At 39.3% G+C, this 19,205-nt stretch overlaps 3 protein-coding genes across 4 annotated transcripts in view; 1 reads left to right on the top strand and 2 right to left on the bottom strand.

The window, feature by feature from the left end:
* LOC107721713 (unconventional myosin-X-like) overlaps positions 1–6,203 on the top strand; it is a 39,947-nt gene extending 33,744 nt beyond the window's left edge. For both annotated transcript variants that reach the window (XM_016529849.1, XM_016529850.1), the window contains 10 exons: positions 127–318; positions 408–565; positions 1,054–1,177; positions 1,261–1,561; positions 2,489–2,696; positions 2,780–2,916; positions 3,333–3,450; positions 4,275–4,730; positions 4,821–5,012; positions 5,984–6,203. In XM_016529849.1, coding sequence (XP_016385335.1) covers positions 127–318; positions 408–565; positions 1,054–1,177; positions 1,261–1,561; positions 2,489–2,696; positions 2,780–2,916; positions 3,333–3,450; positions 4,275–4,730; positions 4,821–5,012; positions 5,984–6,085 — 1,988 coding nt within the window. In that variant the 3' untranslated portion in view covers positions 6,086–6,203. The remainder of the gene's footprint in view (positions 1–126; positions 319–407; positions 566–1,053; positions 1,178–1,260; positions 1,562–2,488; positions 2,697–2,779; positions 2,917–3,332; positions 3,451–4,274; positions 4,731–4,820; positions 5,013–5,983) is intronic.
* LOC107721741 (tripartite motif-containing protein 16-like) overlaps positions 1–19,205 on the bottom strand; it is a 258,890-nt gene that overhangs the window by 37,357 nt on the left and 202,328 nt on the right. The gene's annotated exons all lie outside the window — the stretch shown is intronic.
* Positions 10,747–17,200, bottom strand: LOC107721766 (E3 ubiquitin-protein ligase MARCH11-like). Its single transcript, XM_016529928.1, has 4 exons — positions 16,068–17,200; positions 14,341–14,496; positions 12,461–12,653; positions 10,747–11,330 (listed from the first exon to the last, which is right to left on the bottom strand). Exons 1-4 carry the CDS (start codon positions 16,413–16,415, stop codon positions 11,020–11,022), a joined length of 1,008 nt encoding a protein of 335 aa, XP_016385414.1. The 5' UTR covers positions 16,416–17,200; the 3' UTR covers positions 10,747–11,019.

Below are 19,205 nucleotides of genomic sequence, written 5' to 3'. Positions count from 1 at the left end.
TTACTTTCAAATCAACACCACCACGTTAGGATGCCTTCAACTGCAAACTGAATTCAATGTGAATTTCAGATGTGAAAATGTCTCAGATCTCTTCCTGTCTGCTTCTCTCTCTATTTTGCTATCCAGGTTGGCTGTATAAAGAGATTCGGGGCAGCAGTCGTGGGAATCTTAAGTTGAAGAAGCGCTGGTTTGTGCTGACTCACAATTCTGTGGACTATTATAAAAGCTCAGAGAGAAACGCTCTTAAACTGGGCTCTTTAGTGCTTAACAGCCTCTGTTCCGTGATCGTTCCTGATGAGAGAGTCTTCAGAGAGACTGGTTAGCACATTTATACGCACACATAAATAACAGTACACGAACCAACCTTTACATTTTTCTCAGACTAACTTATATTTGTTTGTGTCTAGGCTACTGGAACGTCAGCGTATTTGGTCGTAAGCATTCATATAGGCTGTACTCTAAGCTGCAGACGGAGGCTAGTCGGTGGGCCAGCGCTGTACAGACCGTCATCGACAGCAAACCGCTCGTCGATACACCCACGCAGCAACTTATACAGGACATCAAGGTAACACACACACATACAGTGGGTACGGAAAGTATTCAGACCCCCTTAAATTTTTCACTCTTTGTTATATTGCAGCCATTTGCTAAAATCATTTAAGTTAATTTTTTTTCCTCATTAATGTACACACAGCACCCCATATTGACAGAAAAACACAGAATTGTTGACATCTTTGCAGATTTATTAAAAAAGAAAAACTGAAAAATGCTCAGTATTTAGTAGAAGCACCCTTTTGATCTAATACAGCCATGAGTCTTTTTGGGAAAGATCCAACAAGTTTTTCACACCTGGTCTGTCAATATGGGGTGCTGTGTGTACATTAATGAGGAAAAAAAATTAACTTAAATGATTTTAGCAAATGGCTGCAATATAACAAAGAGTGAAAAATTTAAGGGGGTCTGAATACTTTCCGTACCCACTGTATATGCACATACATTCATGTTTTTGTAACATCCTTTTCTTGAAATACTGTTGTAATCGTTTGGTTTCAGGAGAACTGTCTGAATTCGGAGGTGGTGGAGCAGATCTACAAGAGGAACCCAATACTGCGTTACACACACCACCCTCTACATACAGCTCTCCTGCCTTTACCCTATGGAGATGCTCAGCACAGCGGTGAGTAAAACACACACACACTCACATATGCTCAAATACACCCAAACCTTCTTCATTAACACTCTGTATATGCATGTTTTTAGCCGACAAAGGGAGAAGTTACGGCACGCTGCAGGCTGAGGCCCTCAAGCTCTTCAATGCTCTTCATCAGCTAGAGACGGAGGACAAACTCATCCCTCACATCCAGGGACTCCTGCAGACGGCTCATGACCTACGACCCCTAAGAGATGAACTCTTCTGCCAGCTCATCAAACAGACAACACACCACCCAAAGCCTGCTGGCCCCGCCCACATTTGTGGCTGGCGAATCATAGCTTGCATGTGCTGCACATTTAGCCCCGCCTCCAGAAGTATTCTCAAATACCTGAAATTTCACTTCAAGAGGTCAGTAAGAATTTTCTGTGTGTGTGTGTGTATGTAGTATTTTGTTCTGTCAGGCTGACATAAGGTTAAAAGAGAGAAATTAGATCATTTAAGATCAATTCAGTACTCTACAGTTCCGTTTGAGGTCAGTTTTAGTTTTTTTTTTTTTTTTAATTCTATGGACCTTTTTCACATTTCCGGGTTTCTCAGCAGCAGAAGTCGTCATAGCTGGGTAAACTTCTATAGCAGTGAATAGGAGACTACCACAGATATAATTTTTTGCATATACATTTGCTCAAACAGCAAAAGAAAAGCTCCATGATAGTGTTTTCATGACTTTCAAAAAAAAGGGGGAAAAAAAAGAGAGACTGATAACAGCAGTCAGAGAGAACGTTGTCAAATTTACCATCACTCTCATAGACGCTGTATTAGAAACACCCTCTCATTAGCTTTTTTGTAATTCGATGCAAAGGTAATATAATACAAAGTATAGTGTTCTAAATGTACATACATTTTTTTTTTAATGAACACAAAAACCTTTGTCAGTCTCATTAAATAATTAGTCAAAAAGGGCCTTAAAATATAGGACCAACATTAAAATAACTACAAAAAAAAATTGTTAAAGTGATACAAGTGAATTTAGGCCTCAACATGACAATGTACAGTAAGAAAATGAATAATTATTTTACAAAAGATTACATTTAACAGTGTCATTAAATTTGTAGTGTTCTTAAAGATTAACTTAAAGTGAGCCTTAGACGACAACAAGAGTAATTTAAATAAAAAAATCGAGGAAATACAAAAAATGAATGACAATTTTCTAAAATATTAAGCATCCCTATGAAAAATCATGGCTGATTATGCCATTATGAATATACCCAATGAGAGGGAGATAAAGAGATTTAACCATGTCACAACTGATTAGACTCTGACTGATTTTCTGCTCAGGACACGAGAGATGTACCCAGGCACCGAGATGGAACGGTATGTGGCCTTCTCTCAAGAAGCCCTGCGGCATGTGCGTGGACGCGAGTGTGTTCCTTCACAGGAGGAGCTGAGGGCCATACTAAGCAGACAGGAAATGACATCCACAGTTTACTGCCACGGTGGCGGGTCCTGCAAAATCACCATCAACTCACATACAACTGCAGGAGAGGTACGTAAACACATCCACACATATGCATGGGAGCTCCAGAACCACATTAACCTGTACATGTGTGTGTGTCTGATGGTCTCCAGGTGGTTAAGAAGCTGCTGAAGGGTCTCTCAATGGAGGACTGTAAGAACATGTTCGCTTTGTTTGAACATAACGACACCACAGACCGAGCCATAGAGAGCAGGACTGTGGTGGCTGACGTCCTCGCTAAGTTTGAAAAGTGAGTCTCACCTCAAATTACCATCCCCTACAATTATAGAAAGTGAAATTGTAAAATATAAAATACTAAATGTATACAGTTAAAACCATAACTGTAGAACCATAGAACACTTAATCTGATGTAAAGTGATTTAAAGGTGCTATAAAATGATTTAAAACTTTGCCCTCTAAAAACATGTCAGCAAACATAAATTCATGAGAGGCAGAGAGCGCTTTCTGATTGGCAAAAAAAAAAAAGAGTAGGTCGTTCCTCAATTTGAGGCTGGTGTGATTTCTGTTAGGTACTATAGGGAGATTTAATGCATCATGTTGCACAGAAAATCATTGTTTACAGCACATTTTATTTGTTTTTATTTATATTTTTTTAATTATATGGGATAACATGTGACATTCTCTCTCACTATTTCTCTCATTTAGGTTGGCAAATAAAGGACAGGAAGGAGAGGGCTGGAAGTTTTATTTCAAGCTTTTCTGTTTCTCAGAGCCTGAGAGCGTTCCTGCTGACAGTGTGGAGTTTGCATTCATGTTTGAACAGGTTTGATTTCACTTCTGAAGCACATAAAAAACAGGGCTATTGATCAGTTAAAATTGTATTCATTTAGTTAATCACATTAATTGTTTAATCACATATACAAATATTTGCAGAGAACATTGTGGCAGCTGAAAAAAAACAAGTGTAATCATTACAAAAAGTGGCTTTAAAAGTCAATAATAATTTTTACTTTAATAAGTCTATTTTTGATGTGTGTGCACATGCAAACAACTGTGTTGTCTCACTGTTTTCAGAATCTTACAGCTGTAGCACCACATTTATTAATATTGTCATGACTGTAAAAAATGTATCATGACTTCCCTGCATTCTGTTAAAGGGATAGTTCACTCAAAAATGACAATTCTGTCATTTACTCACCTTCAAGTTGTTTCAAACCTGTATGAGCCTCTTTCTTCTGTTGAGCACAAAAGAAGATATTTTGAAGAATGTTGGTAACCAAACGGTTGATGGTAGCCATTGACTTCCATAGTATTTTTTCCACTCTATGGAAGTCGATGGCTACCGTCAACTGATGAGCGACTTTTGTGCTCAGCAGAAGAAAGAAACTCATACAGGCTTGTATGAGGGTGAGTAAATGATGACAGAATTTTAGTTTTTGGATGAACTACCCTTTAAGTATGCATGTACATAGTTTTTAATAATGAAACTAACAGATCTTTAGGGTGATTTCTTTGCTGTCAGTGTTTAACAAATGCAATTTCAATGACCCTTTAAGTATGCATGTACATAGTTTTTAATAATGAAACTAACAGATTTGCTGTCAGTGTTTAACAAATGCAATTTCAATATCTCTTTCTCTCTCTCAGGCCCATGAAGCTGTCATTAGGGGTCAGTATCCCGCTCCAGAAGAGACTTTGCAATTTCTGGCTGCTCTTCGGCTCCAGTATCTTTTGGGAGACTACACTACCCAGAGTGCCTTGCTTGAGTTGGAGCAGGTGTTCCCTATGGACCGCCTGCATGCTCGAGTACAGCAGTCCATACGGTGCTTTGCATCTGCCACGCCATCCACAGAAAGAAAGAGGGGTAGTTTTCTGGAAGGCACGCTGAGGCGGAGCATACGAGGGTCACTGGGGCGACAGCGCCAAGGGGAGGGACCTGCGACCATAGAGGCGTGGCTGCAAGACGAGAAGGCGGGGCTGAGAAGTTGTTTGGTGGAAAAATGGCGTAAACTGCAGGGGATGGAACAGGACCAAGCCATGAAAAAATACATGAGTCTCATCAAGGAGTGGCAGGGATATGGATCAACCCTCTTTGATGTGGAGGTGAGCGTGTACGCACGCACACACACATACACACACGCATGTGATCCATCAGCCAGCAGGGTCGCTGAATAAATTCTCTCTGTTTGTCAGTGTGTAGACGGTGTGTATCCTGGAGAGCTATGGTTGGGCGTGAGTCGTAAAGGAGTGTGTGTGTACAAGCGCGGGGAGGCGTGGCCTCTGGAGGCGTTTCCCTACGAGGTGATTCTGTCCTTCGGTGCACCACAGCCAAATAGCTACAAGATCAGCGTGGAGGGACGAGAGCTGCTCTTCAACACCACCATGGTACAAACTTTCCATATTTACTTGCATTTCCACCATAAACAACTCTGCATAGAGTTGAATGAATCAACTCATCAGTGAGTTTTTAGCTTGGGAATCGCAGCTAGAATCAGTCTATTCATGAATGAATCATTCAGTGGGGTTTGTGCAGGGCTGTCCAAACTCGGTCTTGGAGGGCCGGTGTCCTGCAGAGTTTAGCTCCAACCCTAATTAAACACACCTGAACCAGCTAATCAGGCTCTTACAAGGCATAGAAACTTCCAGTCAGGTGTGTTGAGGCAAGTTGGAGCTAAACTCTGCAGGACACCGGCCCTCCAGGACCGAGTTTGGACAGCCCTGGATTTGTGAATCCAGGGCTGTTGAAGCTCAACAGGTTTATTGAAAAAAAAAATCACTCAAAAAAATGATTCATCATGAATCAGACAACACTATCATGTCTCAGAGTAATGAAATGTCTTTTTTTTTTTATGTAGTGGAATAAAAATAAGATATAATGCATTGATATACAGTAAAATGTTTCCAAAAATAAAAGTGATACAAATACAGTAATAGAGTAATAATGCTTCGTCAATGTCCACCATTGCCACTTAGCAACCACCATAACACCCAAATTTTACACAGAACACTCCTCATAATTACTTCAGAAAATATTAAAAACAGTCATTATTTTATTTTATTTATTTGTTTGTGTGTGTGTTTGTTTTTTGGACATTATGAAGGCCTGAATGTTCATATGTTTCTTCCAGGATTATTATTTTTGTTAACTAAAACCATAAAAAGCATTAACAAAAAAATTTGTTAAATACGACATTGACTGAAATAAAATAAAATACATTAAAAATTTAACATTTTATTTCTCACTTTTGTTTAGTTTAACTTAAAATAACTATAAAATAAAAATAATACTAATATAAAAATAAATAAAAAATATCAATAAAATAACACTAGATTCCTCTTTGTGTTTGTCTCTGTAGGTGATGGGCATTGCAAAGCTCATGAAGGCGTACATCAGTCTAATAGTGAAGAAACGTTTCAGCACTTGTCAATCCATCAGCAGCCACGGCAGCAACTGGTGATCTCCCACTTCTGACACACTTTTCATAAATGTGCCTTTGAGGTTAAGCATCAGCAAACGGAACAGTTTAATTACGAATTGGCAAAAAAAGTGACCCTTAAATGGCGAGTGCGAAAAAACCAAAGACAATATCATGAGACACTTTCACAACAGAGTGTCCTGCAGAGTTTAGCTCCAACCCTAATTAAACACACCTGAACCAGCTAATCAGGCTCTTACAAGGCATAGAAACTTCCAGTCAGGTGTGTTGAGGCAAGTTGGAGCTAAACTCTGCAGGACACCGGCCCTCCAGGACCGAGTTTGGACAGCCCTGGATTTGTGAATCCAGGGCTGTTGAAGCTCAACAGGTTTATTGAAAAAAAAAATCACTCAAAAAAATGATTCATCATGAATCAGACAACACTATCATGTCTCAGAGTAATGAAATGTCATTTTTTTTTAATGTAGTGGAATAAAAATAAGATATAATGCATTGATATACGGTAAAATGTTTCCAAAAATAAAAGTGATACAAATACAGTAATAGAGTAATAATGCTTCGTCAATGTCCACCATTGCCACTTAGCAACCACCATAACACCCAAATTTTACACAGAACACTCCTCATAATTACTTCAGAAAATATTAAAAACAGTCATTGTTTTATTTTATTTATTTATTTGTTTGTGTGTGTTTGTTTTTTGGACATTATGAAGGCCTGAATGTTCATATGTTTCTTCCAGGATTATTATTTTTGTTAACTAAAACCATAAAAAGCATTAACAAAAAAATTTGTTAAATACGACATTGACTGAAATAAAATAAAATACATTAAAAATTTAACATTTTATTTCTCACTTTTGTTTAGTTTAACTTAAAATAACTATAAAATAAAAATAATACTAATATAAAAATAAATAAAAAATATCAATAAAATAACACTAGATTCCTCTTTGTGTTTGTCTCTGTAGGTGATGGGCATTGCAAAGCTCATGAAGGCGTACATCAGTCTAATAGTGAAGAAACGTTTCAGCACTTGTCAATCCATCAGCAGCCACGGCAGCAACTGGTGATCTCCCACTTCTGACACACTTTTCATAAATGTGCCTTTGAGGTTAAGCATCAGCAAACGGAACAGTTTAATTACGAATTGGCAAAAAAAGTGACCCTTAAATGGCGAGTGCGAAAAAAACAAAGACAATATCATGAGACACTTTCACAACAGACACTATCATGTTCCCACAGACACACACATTGAGTTGTTGTTTGTTCACTGAGCCCCATATTTTACGTTGTATTAACATTTTAAGTCAAGTCCAGTTGCATTTCTTTGGAATTCTGCAGGCAGAAAGTCCAGTCCGAAATAACCAGCACTCAAATCCTGTGCCTTTAAAAAACACACACAGAAATATACACACATATGCAAACACAAAGAGTGCCCTTTGTGTCTATTTTATATGTACAATGTTTATAATGTATGTTATATATATTCTAAAGAGCTGTATATTTTATAAACCTTTTCTGTTGAACAGCAGGATTGTGATAATACTATTGGATTTACTCCCTCTGGTCCTGTTATTTTTCTACTGTAAGCCTATAAAAACACTAAAACAAAAAAATCTTTCTCATTTTGTATCTTTACTGTGCATTAGTTTATAGGCAATAAATATAACAAAATTCAAAGACTCTTACATTCATTAAAATGTTCATTCATGTTCGCTCTGTGCAGTACAGAATGGGTTTCTCTGACAGAAGACTCTCATTTAACACTTGTTACATCTCTGGGACATCTGAATGAAATCTTTTGTAGGCTATGCTAATCAGCTAGCACCAAGTCATGAACGCAGGTCAAGTTTCAAGGACAGAAACACAATGTGCCCAGATGGAATCAGTGGACTTTTTAATATTTTCTGTGCTGATTTTGAATGAAAATCTGCAGATATATTTGCATTTCCGGTGTGAGCTGCTTAAGAAGATTTTCAATGTGCTTATGATGTTAAAACATATTTGTAATTATTTCACTCCTAACATTTTATATTACTTGTATATCAGTATTAAATCGCTTCTTAAATCGCTCAGCTAGGGTTTTGTATCTTCAGGGCACAATGGTTACCAGCATCACAATATCTAACCACCAGCTCCATTTCTTTATGAATTTTGTATGAGTCTTAGTATGAGACTAATAGTCCAAAGTCAGTTAGTTTCTGCTCTTAATACAAGCAACATGAGATGTAGGGCCTTTAAGCATTGACAGAGGACAATGTGTAAGATCTTTCTGAGGGTCATTTAAAATCAGGTGGGAATAAATTGACACAGAATTTCATATTGACACAGATTCCTACAACAGAATGCATTGCAGCAAAAGTTAACGTTTTCTCAATGTTTGTGCAACTTTTGCAATCCCTTGTGTTTCTCCACTACTTCCTTGTGAAATCAATGTATTCGCAGCCTTGTCTGGCGTGGCATTAATCTCTGAAGTCTTTGATTTCTAATGGAGAGTAGTACAGGAGCTGTGTGGCGTTCTGACTGTATGCAGAATTTTCAGATCCGATTTGAGCTTCGGATGTGTTGAAATAATTGAACTTTTGCATCTCGACCACATGAGACCGCCTGCCCAACCACCCACAACACCCTAGCATTGATTTATTTTTGTCTTCTATGCATTTTATGGAAGCCAATTTCTGCCACAGAATAAAAAAAAGGTAATTGCAGCTGACAATTCAGACCTTTTTTTTCTTGCAATTCTGTTTTATATCTCCCAATTCTGACATTTTTTTATCATAATTTGCTTTTTTTTTCATCAGAATTGGGAGATATAAACTTGCAATTTGAAAGTTGAAAAAGTCAGAATATTGACATAAAAAGTCGCAATACTGTTTTTAATTTTTATTCCTTGGTGGAAACAAAAAACAGAATTGCGAGATGTAAACTCAGAATTCTGAGGGGAAAAGTCAGAATTGCGAAATGCAAACTCTGAATTTTGGGGGGAAAAATGTGAATTTTAGTTTGTCTCGCAATTCTGAATTGTTTGACAAAAAGTCGCAATTATCATTTTTATTAATTTACTTTTTTTTATTCTGTGACGGAAATGGGCTTCCATAGCATTTCTCCTCTGCTTTACCTTGTATCCTAATCTAGCTTCCCAATAAACCTGCCATGATACATGAATATTGTTGACAAAATACTTATGCTCCATTGTAAGTGTCTGCTAGATGCATAAATCTAAATGTAATTTTTTTAGCGTTTTCTCAACGTTTGTTCGACTTTTGCTACCACTTTGCAAATTTTCTATATTACTTACTTGTGAAATCAATGTTTACAGCAGCTTTGTCGTTATCGGCACACATTTGTTTTGTGTGGATATACATTATTTATTTTTACCATGGTGAATAAGCTAAGGGTAAAGGCTGCTTCACAACCAATTTGAAAGTTCCATGCAGCTGCCACTAGGGGCAAAATGTAACGATCGTACACGTATGTCGGAGATGGTGGAAATGCGGCTTAATGTGAAAAAGCCTGTAACTGTGGTAACCTGTACAATATGGCAGGTGAAGCGTAATGAACAGCAGCAGTGATAAGTTGTAGTTTATCAGTACTGAAATTATTAAAAACCTGAACATAAAAACAATTGGTTTAAAACAAACATTCATTCGTCTAACAGCAGTAATACATTTTGTGTGCATTATCATTTTGAATTAGTCTGTGTGTGTGTGGAGAGCTCTGCAGTCTTACTTCGATGCTCAAAGGCTGATCCAGAACTTCAGGCTGGAAACACCTGTTCAGTATACAATGCAACTTAATACTGTATTTAATTCAGTTTGTGTATCTTCTAAAGTGCTTTTCAAGTAAGGCTCCTCCCAACACTGAGGCTCCTCCCACTGGTTAGCCACTCCCACAAAGGACGTTTGATTGATCCCTGAAAGAGTTTCATTTGATGTCAAACTGACGTGACCCTAACGACCAGCTCGCCTGAGACTTGCTCCTGCGGGGAGAGGTTAGAGGTCACATTCAGGCACATGGAGAGGAGGCGGAGGGGGCATCGAGGCGATGACTCCAGTCGGGTGGTTTGTGAGTGTGACGGAAACGGGCTTCCATAGCATTTCACCTCTGCTTTAGCTTGTTTCCTATAGCTTTCTAATAAACCTGCCATATGTCAATATTGTTGGCTCTATGACAAATTGCTTATGCTCTGTCATTGTACGTCTCTTTGGATAAAAGTGTCTGCTAGATGCATAAACCTAAATCATTTTTTGGTATTTAATTTTTTTAAACATTTTCTCAACGACTTTTGCTACCCCTTTGCAAATTTTCTATACTACTTACTTGTGAAATCAATGTTTTCAGCAGCGTTGTCGTTATCTGTGCTCATTTGTTTTGTATGGATATGCATTCATTTATTTTTTTACCATGGTGAATAAGCAAAGGGTAACTGCTGCTTCACAACCAATTTGAAAATACCATGCGGCTGCCACAAGGGGCAAAATGTAACGATCGCACGCGAGTCTGAGATAGTGGAAATGCGGCTTAATGTGAAAAAGCCTGTAACTGTGGTAACCTGTACAATATGGCAGGTGAAGCGTAATGAACAGCAGCAGTGATAAGTTGTAGTTTATCAGTACTGAAATTATTAAAAACCTGAACATAAAAACAATTGGTTTAAAACAAACATTCATTCGTCTAACAGCAGTAATACATTTTGTGTGCATTATAATTTTTTTTATAAGTCTGTGTGTGTGCGGAGAGCTTTGCAGTCTTACTTCGATGCTCAAAGGCTGAACTTCAGGCTGGAAACACCTGTTCAGTATACAATGCAACTTAATACTGTATTTAATTCAGTTTGTGTATCTTCTAAAGTGCTTTTCAAGTAAGGCTCCTCCCAACACTGAGGCTCCTCCCACTGGTTAGCCACTCCCACAAAGGACGTTTGATTGATCCCTGAAAGAGTTTCATTTGATGTCAAACTGACGTGACCCTAACGACCAGCTCGCCTGAGACTTGCTCCTGCGGGGAGAGGTTAGAGGTCACATTCAGGCACATGGAGAGGAGGCGGAGGGGGCATCGAGGCGATGACTCCAGTCGGGTGGTTTGTGAGTGTGTGTTGGAGACTGTATGTGTGTGTGTGAGAGGCAGCCACAGGTTGCGGTGCGGGCTGTGCGTGCTCTCCAGGTCTCGGCTTTTATCGTAGTTCTGGACGTCCCAGAAGAGATTAACAGCCCGCCAGCGCATCAGCACATTGTACACAGCACCACCTTCATGAACAATCAGACCTGAAACACAAACGTATTATTAGCACTTGTAAACACTTTTAATAGGGCTGCTTATTGACTTGATTCACAAGCTGGATTACAAATTTGATTTGATATTGATTTATTTCTTTGTATGTATATGGTAGAACACATATCAATTTCTCTTAAGGTAAAAAAATCTTAACTAAAGCTGTGAACTATACAACCCTGTTAGTTGGTATATTATTAAAAGTTCAAACTAACAACAGAGTTCAAATTATTACATTTAGTTGCTATTTATGTTTGGATATAATAATCAACACTATAAATTGCACATTTTTATAGGCAATTTTTATAATGATATATTTCTACTCCAATTCATTGATGAAATATAAACATTTAAACTAGTGGCTGTCATAAAAACAAACACATTAAATATCACTAACAGGTTAAGTAAAAATAATGAATATAATATAATATTTTTTAATATAGCATTTTTCAAATGCTCTCTAAAGTTTTTTTTCCCCTAGCTAACAAGCTATGGACATAGAATGGCTTTTCTGAGGAAAAAGTAACATTACGTGACATTGTTTACAAGCTGTTTACTTGACTTCTTTCCGTGGTTGTAACACTGATTGAGCGATTCACGAAACATGATAGTTTTCAATAAGTTGTACTGTTACTTAAACATAACTTCTGCTGGTCATTCATATTTATTTTGTGCGATAAAAGGGAAGAAACAATCGGCTTGAACTGGGGTGGCTTCAAAAATCTGTCACCACATTAGAGCGCCAAAACAAGGTGTATTGTTTGGATTTCGTTATATAAATTAATCGAATTTGAAAGATGAAACTTTGTTTCAAATCAAAATCATGCTATTATTAGATGGGAGGTGCTACAAATAAGTTTTAATGCTATTTTAATGCATCAGCCGAAATCAGCATAGACTAAAAGGTTGATCTTGGGACTTGAGAATCGCTATTATTCATCGAAATGAAGATCGATTAAAATCGATTAATCGTCATTGTCAAACCAGCCCAACTTTTTACAGGGTATTTTAGATTTGTCAGCCATAGTTAAATGGACATGAACCCGCAAAATCTGCATATTAGCTGGAGAAAACTGAGTTGTATAGGACTAATGTGGTTTTCGTGCATATATTTGTGACTCACCGAAACACACAATGTCCATGACTGCATACATGCCATAGCAGATCTGGAACAGGATGTCACTGCGTTGCCATAGAGCCTCCGGGCTCAGTGCTGACCACAGCAGCCATGATACACTGGCCAGCAGAAAGATGCCACCCAGCAACACTGCAATGACCTGAACCTTTTCCACCAGAGTCATGGTGACAGTCTGCCACTGGCAAAACATACAAACACAGTCACTGATTCAAGCTCCAGGCTGAGACTAAAGGCTGGAATACACTACATGACTTCAAATCTGAACAGATTTTAAAAACATTTGGAATCATACACTTACAGACTTTGTAAATGGTCACAGAAAAAAACGGGGCATACTGCACTAAGGTTTACACAATAACAGACTTTCAAGCTGTTCTGAAAACAACAAATTCAGGCAGAAACATGTGCCTTGTTGCTAGGAGATGCATGACAAATGAAAATAATATGTGTGTTCTAAATGTGTCTCAAAATATCAAACATGTTTGACATCCTCCGACTGGATGAAATCATAGCCTGGTGAAAAATATCTGTACCGATCACATATTACATGATTTTCTGTTAAATCTGTCAACTCAAATATGAAAGTGAAAGTGACGTGACGTGGCCAAGTATGGTGACCCATACTTGGAATTAGTGCTCTGCATTTAACCCATCCAAAGTGCACACACACAGCAGTGAACACAAACACACCATGAACACACACCCGGAGCAGTGGGCAGCCATTTTTCACACACCACAGCTGCAGCGCCCGGGGAGCAGTTGGGGGTTCGGTGCCTTGCTTAAGGGCACCTCAGTCGTGGTATTGAAGGTGGGAGAGAGCGCTGTACATTCACTCCCCCCACCTACAATCCCTGCCGGCACGAGACTCGAACCCGCAACCTTTGGGTTACGAGTCCGTCTCTCTAACCATTAGGCCACGACTTCCCATATGCAGACTGGCTCTGACTTCTGGCAACTAGCATTGATTTGTCCAGACTGTAAATCGGGGAAAAAATCTGGGCAAAAGTTGTGTAATGTATTCCAGCTTTAATCTGATCATAAATGTCATAAAAATTTTGTTTTTAATTAAAAATCCAGTCACCATTGGTGACAGACAGTCAACAACAACAACAAACACAGCACAAGCTGTGGTGTCTGATTCGCAAACAAATGATTCTGATCTAGTTCATTTTATTGAGTTAGTGAAAACGAAATGGCGAAGTCCAAACCACAACTATAACAATAACAAAACCTAGGAGTGTTGGAATCACTTTAGAATCACTTTTTTCTTGCTGATGACTGAAAAAAACATTGACAGCCATTCAGAAACAATTCACCCGAATTTAAAGGGGTCATATGATTTGATGCGATTTCAATTTTTCCTTTCTCTCACAAATGCAGACATGGTTTTATGTTTACGCGGCGCGATGCAACACCTCGCACACCTCGCTTTTTTAGAACGATGAGCTTTGTAAAAATCGACACGTTTCAGAAAGGAGGGGCATAGAGGAGAAACAATAATGTACAGTATGTGGAAAATAATGTGTTTTTTGTACCTTAAACCGCATAAACACATTTCATTACACCAAATACACAAAATAATGTTCTTTTTAGCAGCAATATATGACCCCTTTAAAGAGTTTGAGCATTTAAAGTGGCAGACGAAACTGCAGTGCAAGTTTATAATAAACAGAACTTTATAGTCCGCTGGTATGGACACTAATATAGTTATTGTTATAGTTATCTTTATCACTCTTGGTGTGAATGGGAATTTTAGTTTGAAACAGAAATGTTCTGTTCAAAACTGTTCCTAAATGCTTCATTTTTGGAGTCATTTTCTTAGTCCCGAGCCCTGAGCGATATATCATAAATCCCAGTGTGTTTACCTGTTGTGGTGGTTTGATATGTATAGGCAGGATGTTGAATCTATAGTTGCAGAGTTCACAGCTCCAGGAGCCCTTCTCACTGATCCACTTGAGCAGACACTGCTGATGAGCATGTCGGACAGAACCAGCACAGCGGCACGGGCTCAGCAGCTCCCCCTGCAGCCAATCACAAGACACACAGACAGACGTGTCAATCAGCCAATCAAAATAAAAGACAGATTCAGTTGAGCTGATGATTCACTGCTGTATCATTGTTTTATTGTGTGCTTTTGCAGATGAGTTGAGCATTGAGGTTGTGGAACCGTGAACAATGGCACACATTAGCGGTTTCGTCTAAATGAGGAGAACATTTAGAGTGAATGAAACACTATGCACATAATGACAGATTCATCTCTGTGAGTGGACGGGAAATGATTCATCTGTGCATTCATGAATAATTTCAGAAACATCCTCATTTAGAACTATAATGAGTCTGAAAGAGAATGGAACTCATTCACACACACTTACACACACAAACACAAGGCGCCTCGAGGAAGCACATTAGCCGCAGGAAGTGAAGAGCATTAGACATGAATGGCGCAGCAGGTATTCTAATGGATCTCACCATCTCACACACACCACACTATCTGTTTAAAGCATTAAGAATCATCAAGGTTTCCAATATTCTTATAATTGCATTAATTATGTAGGCCCAAAATAAATTTTTATTTACAAGGCTATATTTCTCATGCTATCCTAACACTTGTCAACAGCTGGATTTATTTGTGAACTGCTTTGACTCCCATTACCTGCATAAGACCAACATCAGGATGGGACAACCAAATTCAGAATTCATCAACTGGCTCTAATGTAATTCATGAGTTTCTATTTAAATTGCATTAGCCACTTTCATTGGGATCACTGGCCTCGAACCAGATTTCATCTAAAAAATGCTTTCAGTATATGAACCTAGGAGGATTCTCAGTGATTGATTAATTGATTGACCAACAGAAAGTTGAAACTGAATTTGAATTGGAATGATAGGAAGAGAAATTCAACACAGGTAGTGCATTGTAGGAAATGAATTCCTGCTCCACAAAACATAATTTATTAAATAAGTTGAAACATATAAACCAAACACAAATTATTATAGGTTTTTTTATATATAACACTATATATTTAGAATTATTTGATATATAATAATTTATGCAAAATATATAATTACATTTGTGTACACTTTATTGTGAAATCTGTTTATTTTATACTATTAATGTTTACGCTTTCGATGCTTGAGATGTCGCTCGGATAAAAAAAATCTGCTAAATGAATAAAAAAAATTTAATGACATTCAGATTCGTTTGCTGTTTACTAAATTCAAATTCCGTTCAAGTTCAGGTATTGAATTGGAGTTTAAAAGACATTCTCAGTTCAATTCTGAATGGCGCACAATCCTGGCTACAACCAAAGACGTCGGTGTGACGCATATATACAATACATCAGGGATCCTCAAATCTGGCCCACGAGATCCACTTTCCTGCAGAGTTTGGCTCTAACCCTAATCAAACCCACCTGTGCATGCCAATCAATGTCTTCGGGATCATTAGAAAATCACAGGTAGGTGACTTTGATCAGGGTTGGAGCTAAACTCTGCAGCGCATTGGCCCTCCAGGGCAAGATTTGAGGAACCCTGCAATACATAGACAGACAATAAATAACGCAGACGGAGCGAATGAACGGTCTGACATCACCTGCTCGGCTCCTTGAAAGCAAATCCGACAGCCTGGAGTCGGGATGCAGCTCTCGTTGCTGCAGCTGGAGCCCACTGTTTCCGATTTCCACGCGCTCTGCCCGACGATGTCCTCGGCCGGTGTTTCCGTCCCTGCCCGTGCACCATCCTCGATCTCTGTGATCGGATCACCCGCTGCCGGTGTTTGAGCTCCAGCGCTCGACTGCAGGTCATCCTCACTGAGCTCGCCATCGCTCCCTAGCACCGTTTGGACCTGAATCTCTGCGGCGGCTACGATAACGGTGGCGCCTCCCGGTGGTTCATCCACCGTCTGCACGTTCAGCGGACCCGCCTCTGCTTCCACATCCATGAATGACGGCACTTAGATCACAATGAAATCGCAAAATGATGGGGTTTGAGCTCTTACGAGCCTCTATCAGATTTTCCACGGCTCTCCTTCCCTCTGGGATGCATAGGTCTGGCCATAGATCTGCGTCTCAAACCGCATGCGTTCTTAGAAAGGCACACGCTTCTGTTGAAAGTTGCAGATGTCCAGGCTGTGCGGCGTGCTGTGCACTGTGTCTCGTTGGCTGAAAGCAGCTTTTCCCCGGAAGACACATTTCCATCCGGGCGCGGTGCTGGAACACCGAGCAGAGAAGGCACGAAACACGCATTAACCACACAGCTAACCTTCACAAAAGAATCAGATGTTCCGGTTGAGTGTGTGTTAGTGTTGAGCGAGCGAGTAAAGATGAGCGACGGAGCTGTTACTGACGGGAAAGTCGTTTGGGTAACTGTTCTATGATGGACCCGCGAGCCACCCGCCCCGGAGCCACGCGCACTTTGCGCTTACTGCCCTTTCCAAGATTTACCATGGTAACCATAGTTACCCACTAGGTAAAACGGTGGTCATTTGATATTATGCTTAATATGAAATAAAAGCCACCACTATGAAACAAAGTAGGAAGACTGAGAGGTTCGTACAGCCTACCTTTTCAATTTCAAGTGATTTTTTTAAACATTCTGTCAGTAATGTAAAGAATTGCCATCGATGACATCTAAAGCTAAATCAATATAGCCTAAGATATATATTTTGCCTTTAAAGTGGTGACAGAGTTAGACAATTTAAAGATATTTAAATATTAGCATTTTTTATTATTATTACGAAAGCAGTTGAATTTTAATATAGTTCAACAATTAAAAAAAAAAAAACTTATTCAGAAAGGCATTGTTGATATGCTAGATAACGTTTTAAAAGAAACAAACAATAAATACACAAGTAAAAAAGATAACTTAAAAATAGACAAATAACTACAAATTCTATTCCTTTGGCAAATTCAAGCTCGCCTTATTATATTTTATATTATTATATATTTTATTATATATATCCTAAATGTTATATTTTTCAAATAAAAGAAAAGGAGTAGTAGGAGAGTAGTCTGAATTGGGTTCTAGCATCTTGTGCCAGTTAAAGGCAGAGTAAGTGATTTTTCAAAAACGCTTTAAAAACTGATTCGGGCCGAATCGCAAAACAAACTTGTAGCCAATCAGCAATAAGGGGCGTGTCTACTCATGATGTGGAGGAGAGCGCGTTCAGTGCATGGGACGGACATTAGCCGAGCCAAGCGACAGAAAGATAGAGATGGCGGATAAAAAACAAAAGAGGAAAACGTCTGCGGAACGATAAGGCAAGAAGTAGGACCCGTGTAAATATCGGATCAGCTTTCCAGCGCTGGAGAGAACTCAAGGAGCGGAGGCCTGCGATCGGACGCCGAGGTTGCTTTGTTTCTTCTCAATAGGTGAGTAACACCGTGTCTACAACAACTAAAGTCTGCCTACACTGGACGCGATCAAACAACCGTTGAAAACCATTTGAAACGTGTGTCAGCACGTCATAAATAGAACCCGGCAGCAGTTTTCTGTCGGGGATTTGTTGCGCCGAGCTGCTCACGTTCGTAGACACGGTATAACATTGGTTTTGCTTTGTTTCACAGAACTAATCGTTGCCTGGGTTGCGTACATATATGTGGGGCGGAGCTATCAAAATAGGGGCAAGACCCTTTTGGGGTAGGGGCGTGTTTGTTTTGGTGATTTCAAATATAAACATTGGCTACCAGAAATCCCTTACTCTGCCTTTAACACATTGAACTCATTGCGCTAGCCGCGAGTGTTTCCAAGTCAACGGCGGTCGCGTCAGTTGGCTCGTTATGTTGCGTTCCAACGTCTCGCGTGAGAATTCTGCATTCTGACTCATTTTTCCTCTGCGCTCGCTCATTTGTTCATATGATGTCCTGTGAGGATAGCGATTGGCTCTTGTCTCAGACCTTCCCCGAGGTGATTGGATGAGTCATTAACACTCCGTTTGTAACCTCTACAATGAACTTCCTACTGCTCCGAGTAAATGAGTTCTTCGGTGGATCCTTATGTAGCCTCTCCAGTGAGACACACTTTTCGTTGGTGGTTGGAGGAAAAAAAAACCCTACGAATAAAAAAGTCATTTATATTAAATGGGTGGTTCACTGGTTTTTTTCTAGGCTTGATTGTGTTTATGGGGTGCAGTCTAACGTGTTAACGTCCCCATGAAATCAAAAAGAAAGTGTTTTGGGAGTTAGTATCAATATGTTGGTCTTAAGGTTATCTATAAGGCAGTGTGCTCCAAAACGGTGACAAAATTCGCATTTAGAAGATATAAGCATTCAAAGCTTGCAGTTCGTCACTTCCGCCAAAACGGCTCAACGATTTTGTTGACGTCACATCGTACTTCAGCATCTCATCAAACTTTCTGTCCAATCAAATGCTCTCTAGAATCCGAAGCGCCCGCCCCCTACACTATAAAATAGACGCTGAAGCCGCGGCTGAAATCGGTCACTTGTCCACAGAATTAGTATTTTCTGTACTGGCGTAGAAGGCCCTGCGTGCTTTATCTCTCAGTTCATTCACAGCACATGATTAGTTTCCCGTGGATGTGATTTTCAAACCCAGGTAGTTATAGTGTGATGTGTGTGTTATCTGCTTAGTGCCTAATGTAAATGTGTGATCTCTCGATTTCTCTCTCGCTCTCTCTCTCGCGCTCTCTCTCTTTCTCTCTCTCTCGCTCGCTTGCTCGCGCGCACACACACACACACACGATGCGCAAAACTCCGCATTTGAACAGTCAATA

This window comes from Sinocyclocheilus rhinocerous, unplaced genomic scaffold, assembly GCF_001515625.1.
Source record: "Sinocyclocheilus rhinocerous isolate Xijiao unplaced genomic scaffold, SAMN03320098_v1.1 scaffold1112, whole genome shotgun sequence".
NCBI classification, from domain to species: domain Eukaryota; kingdom Metazoa; phylum Chordata; class Actinopteri; order Cypriniformes; family Cyprinidae; genus Sinocyclocheilus; species Sinocyclocheilus rhinocerous.
The sequence above is the reverse complement of the archived record's forward strand: the minus strand, read 5'-3'. Positions and strand labels throughout refer to the sequence as shown.

Coding starts and splice junctions, on each gene's coding strand:
- LOC107721766 (XM_016529928.1), bottom strand. CDS start 16,415: ATGGATGTGGAAGCAGAGGCGGGTCCGCTGAACGTGCAGACGGTGGAT. Junction 14,497..16,067: donor GCTTTCAAGGAGCCGAGCAG/GTGATGTCAGAC, acceptor GATTGGCTGCAG/GGGGAGCTGCTGAGCCCGTG. Junction 12,654..14,340: donor ATATCAAACCACCACAACAG/GTAAACACACTG, acceptor ATGTTTTGCCAG/TGGCAGACTGTCACCATGAC.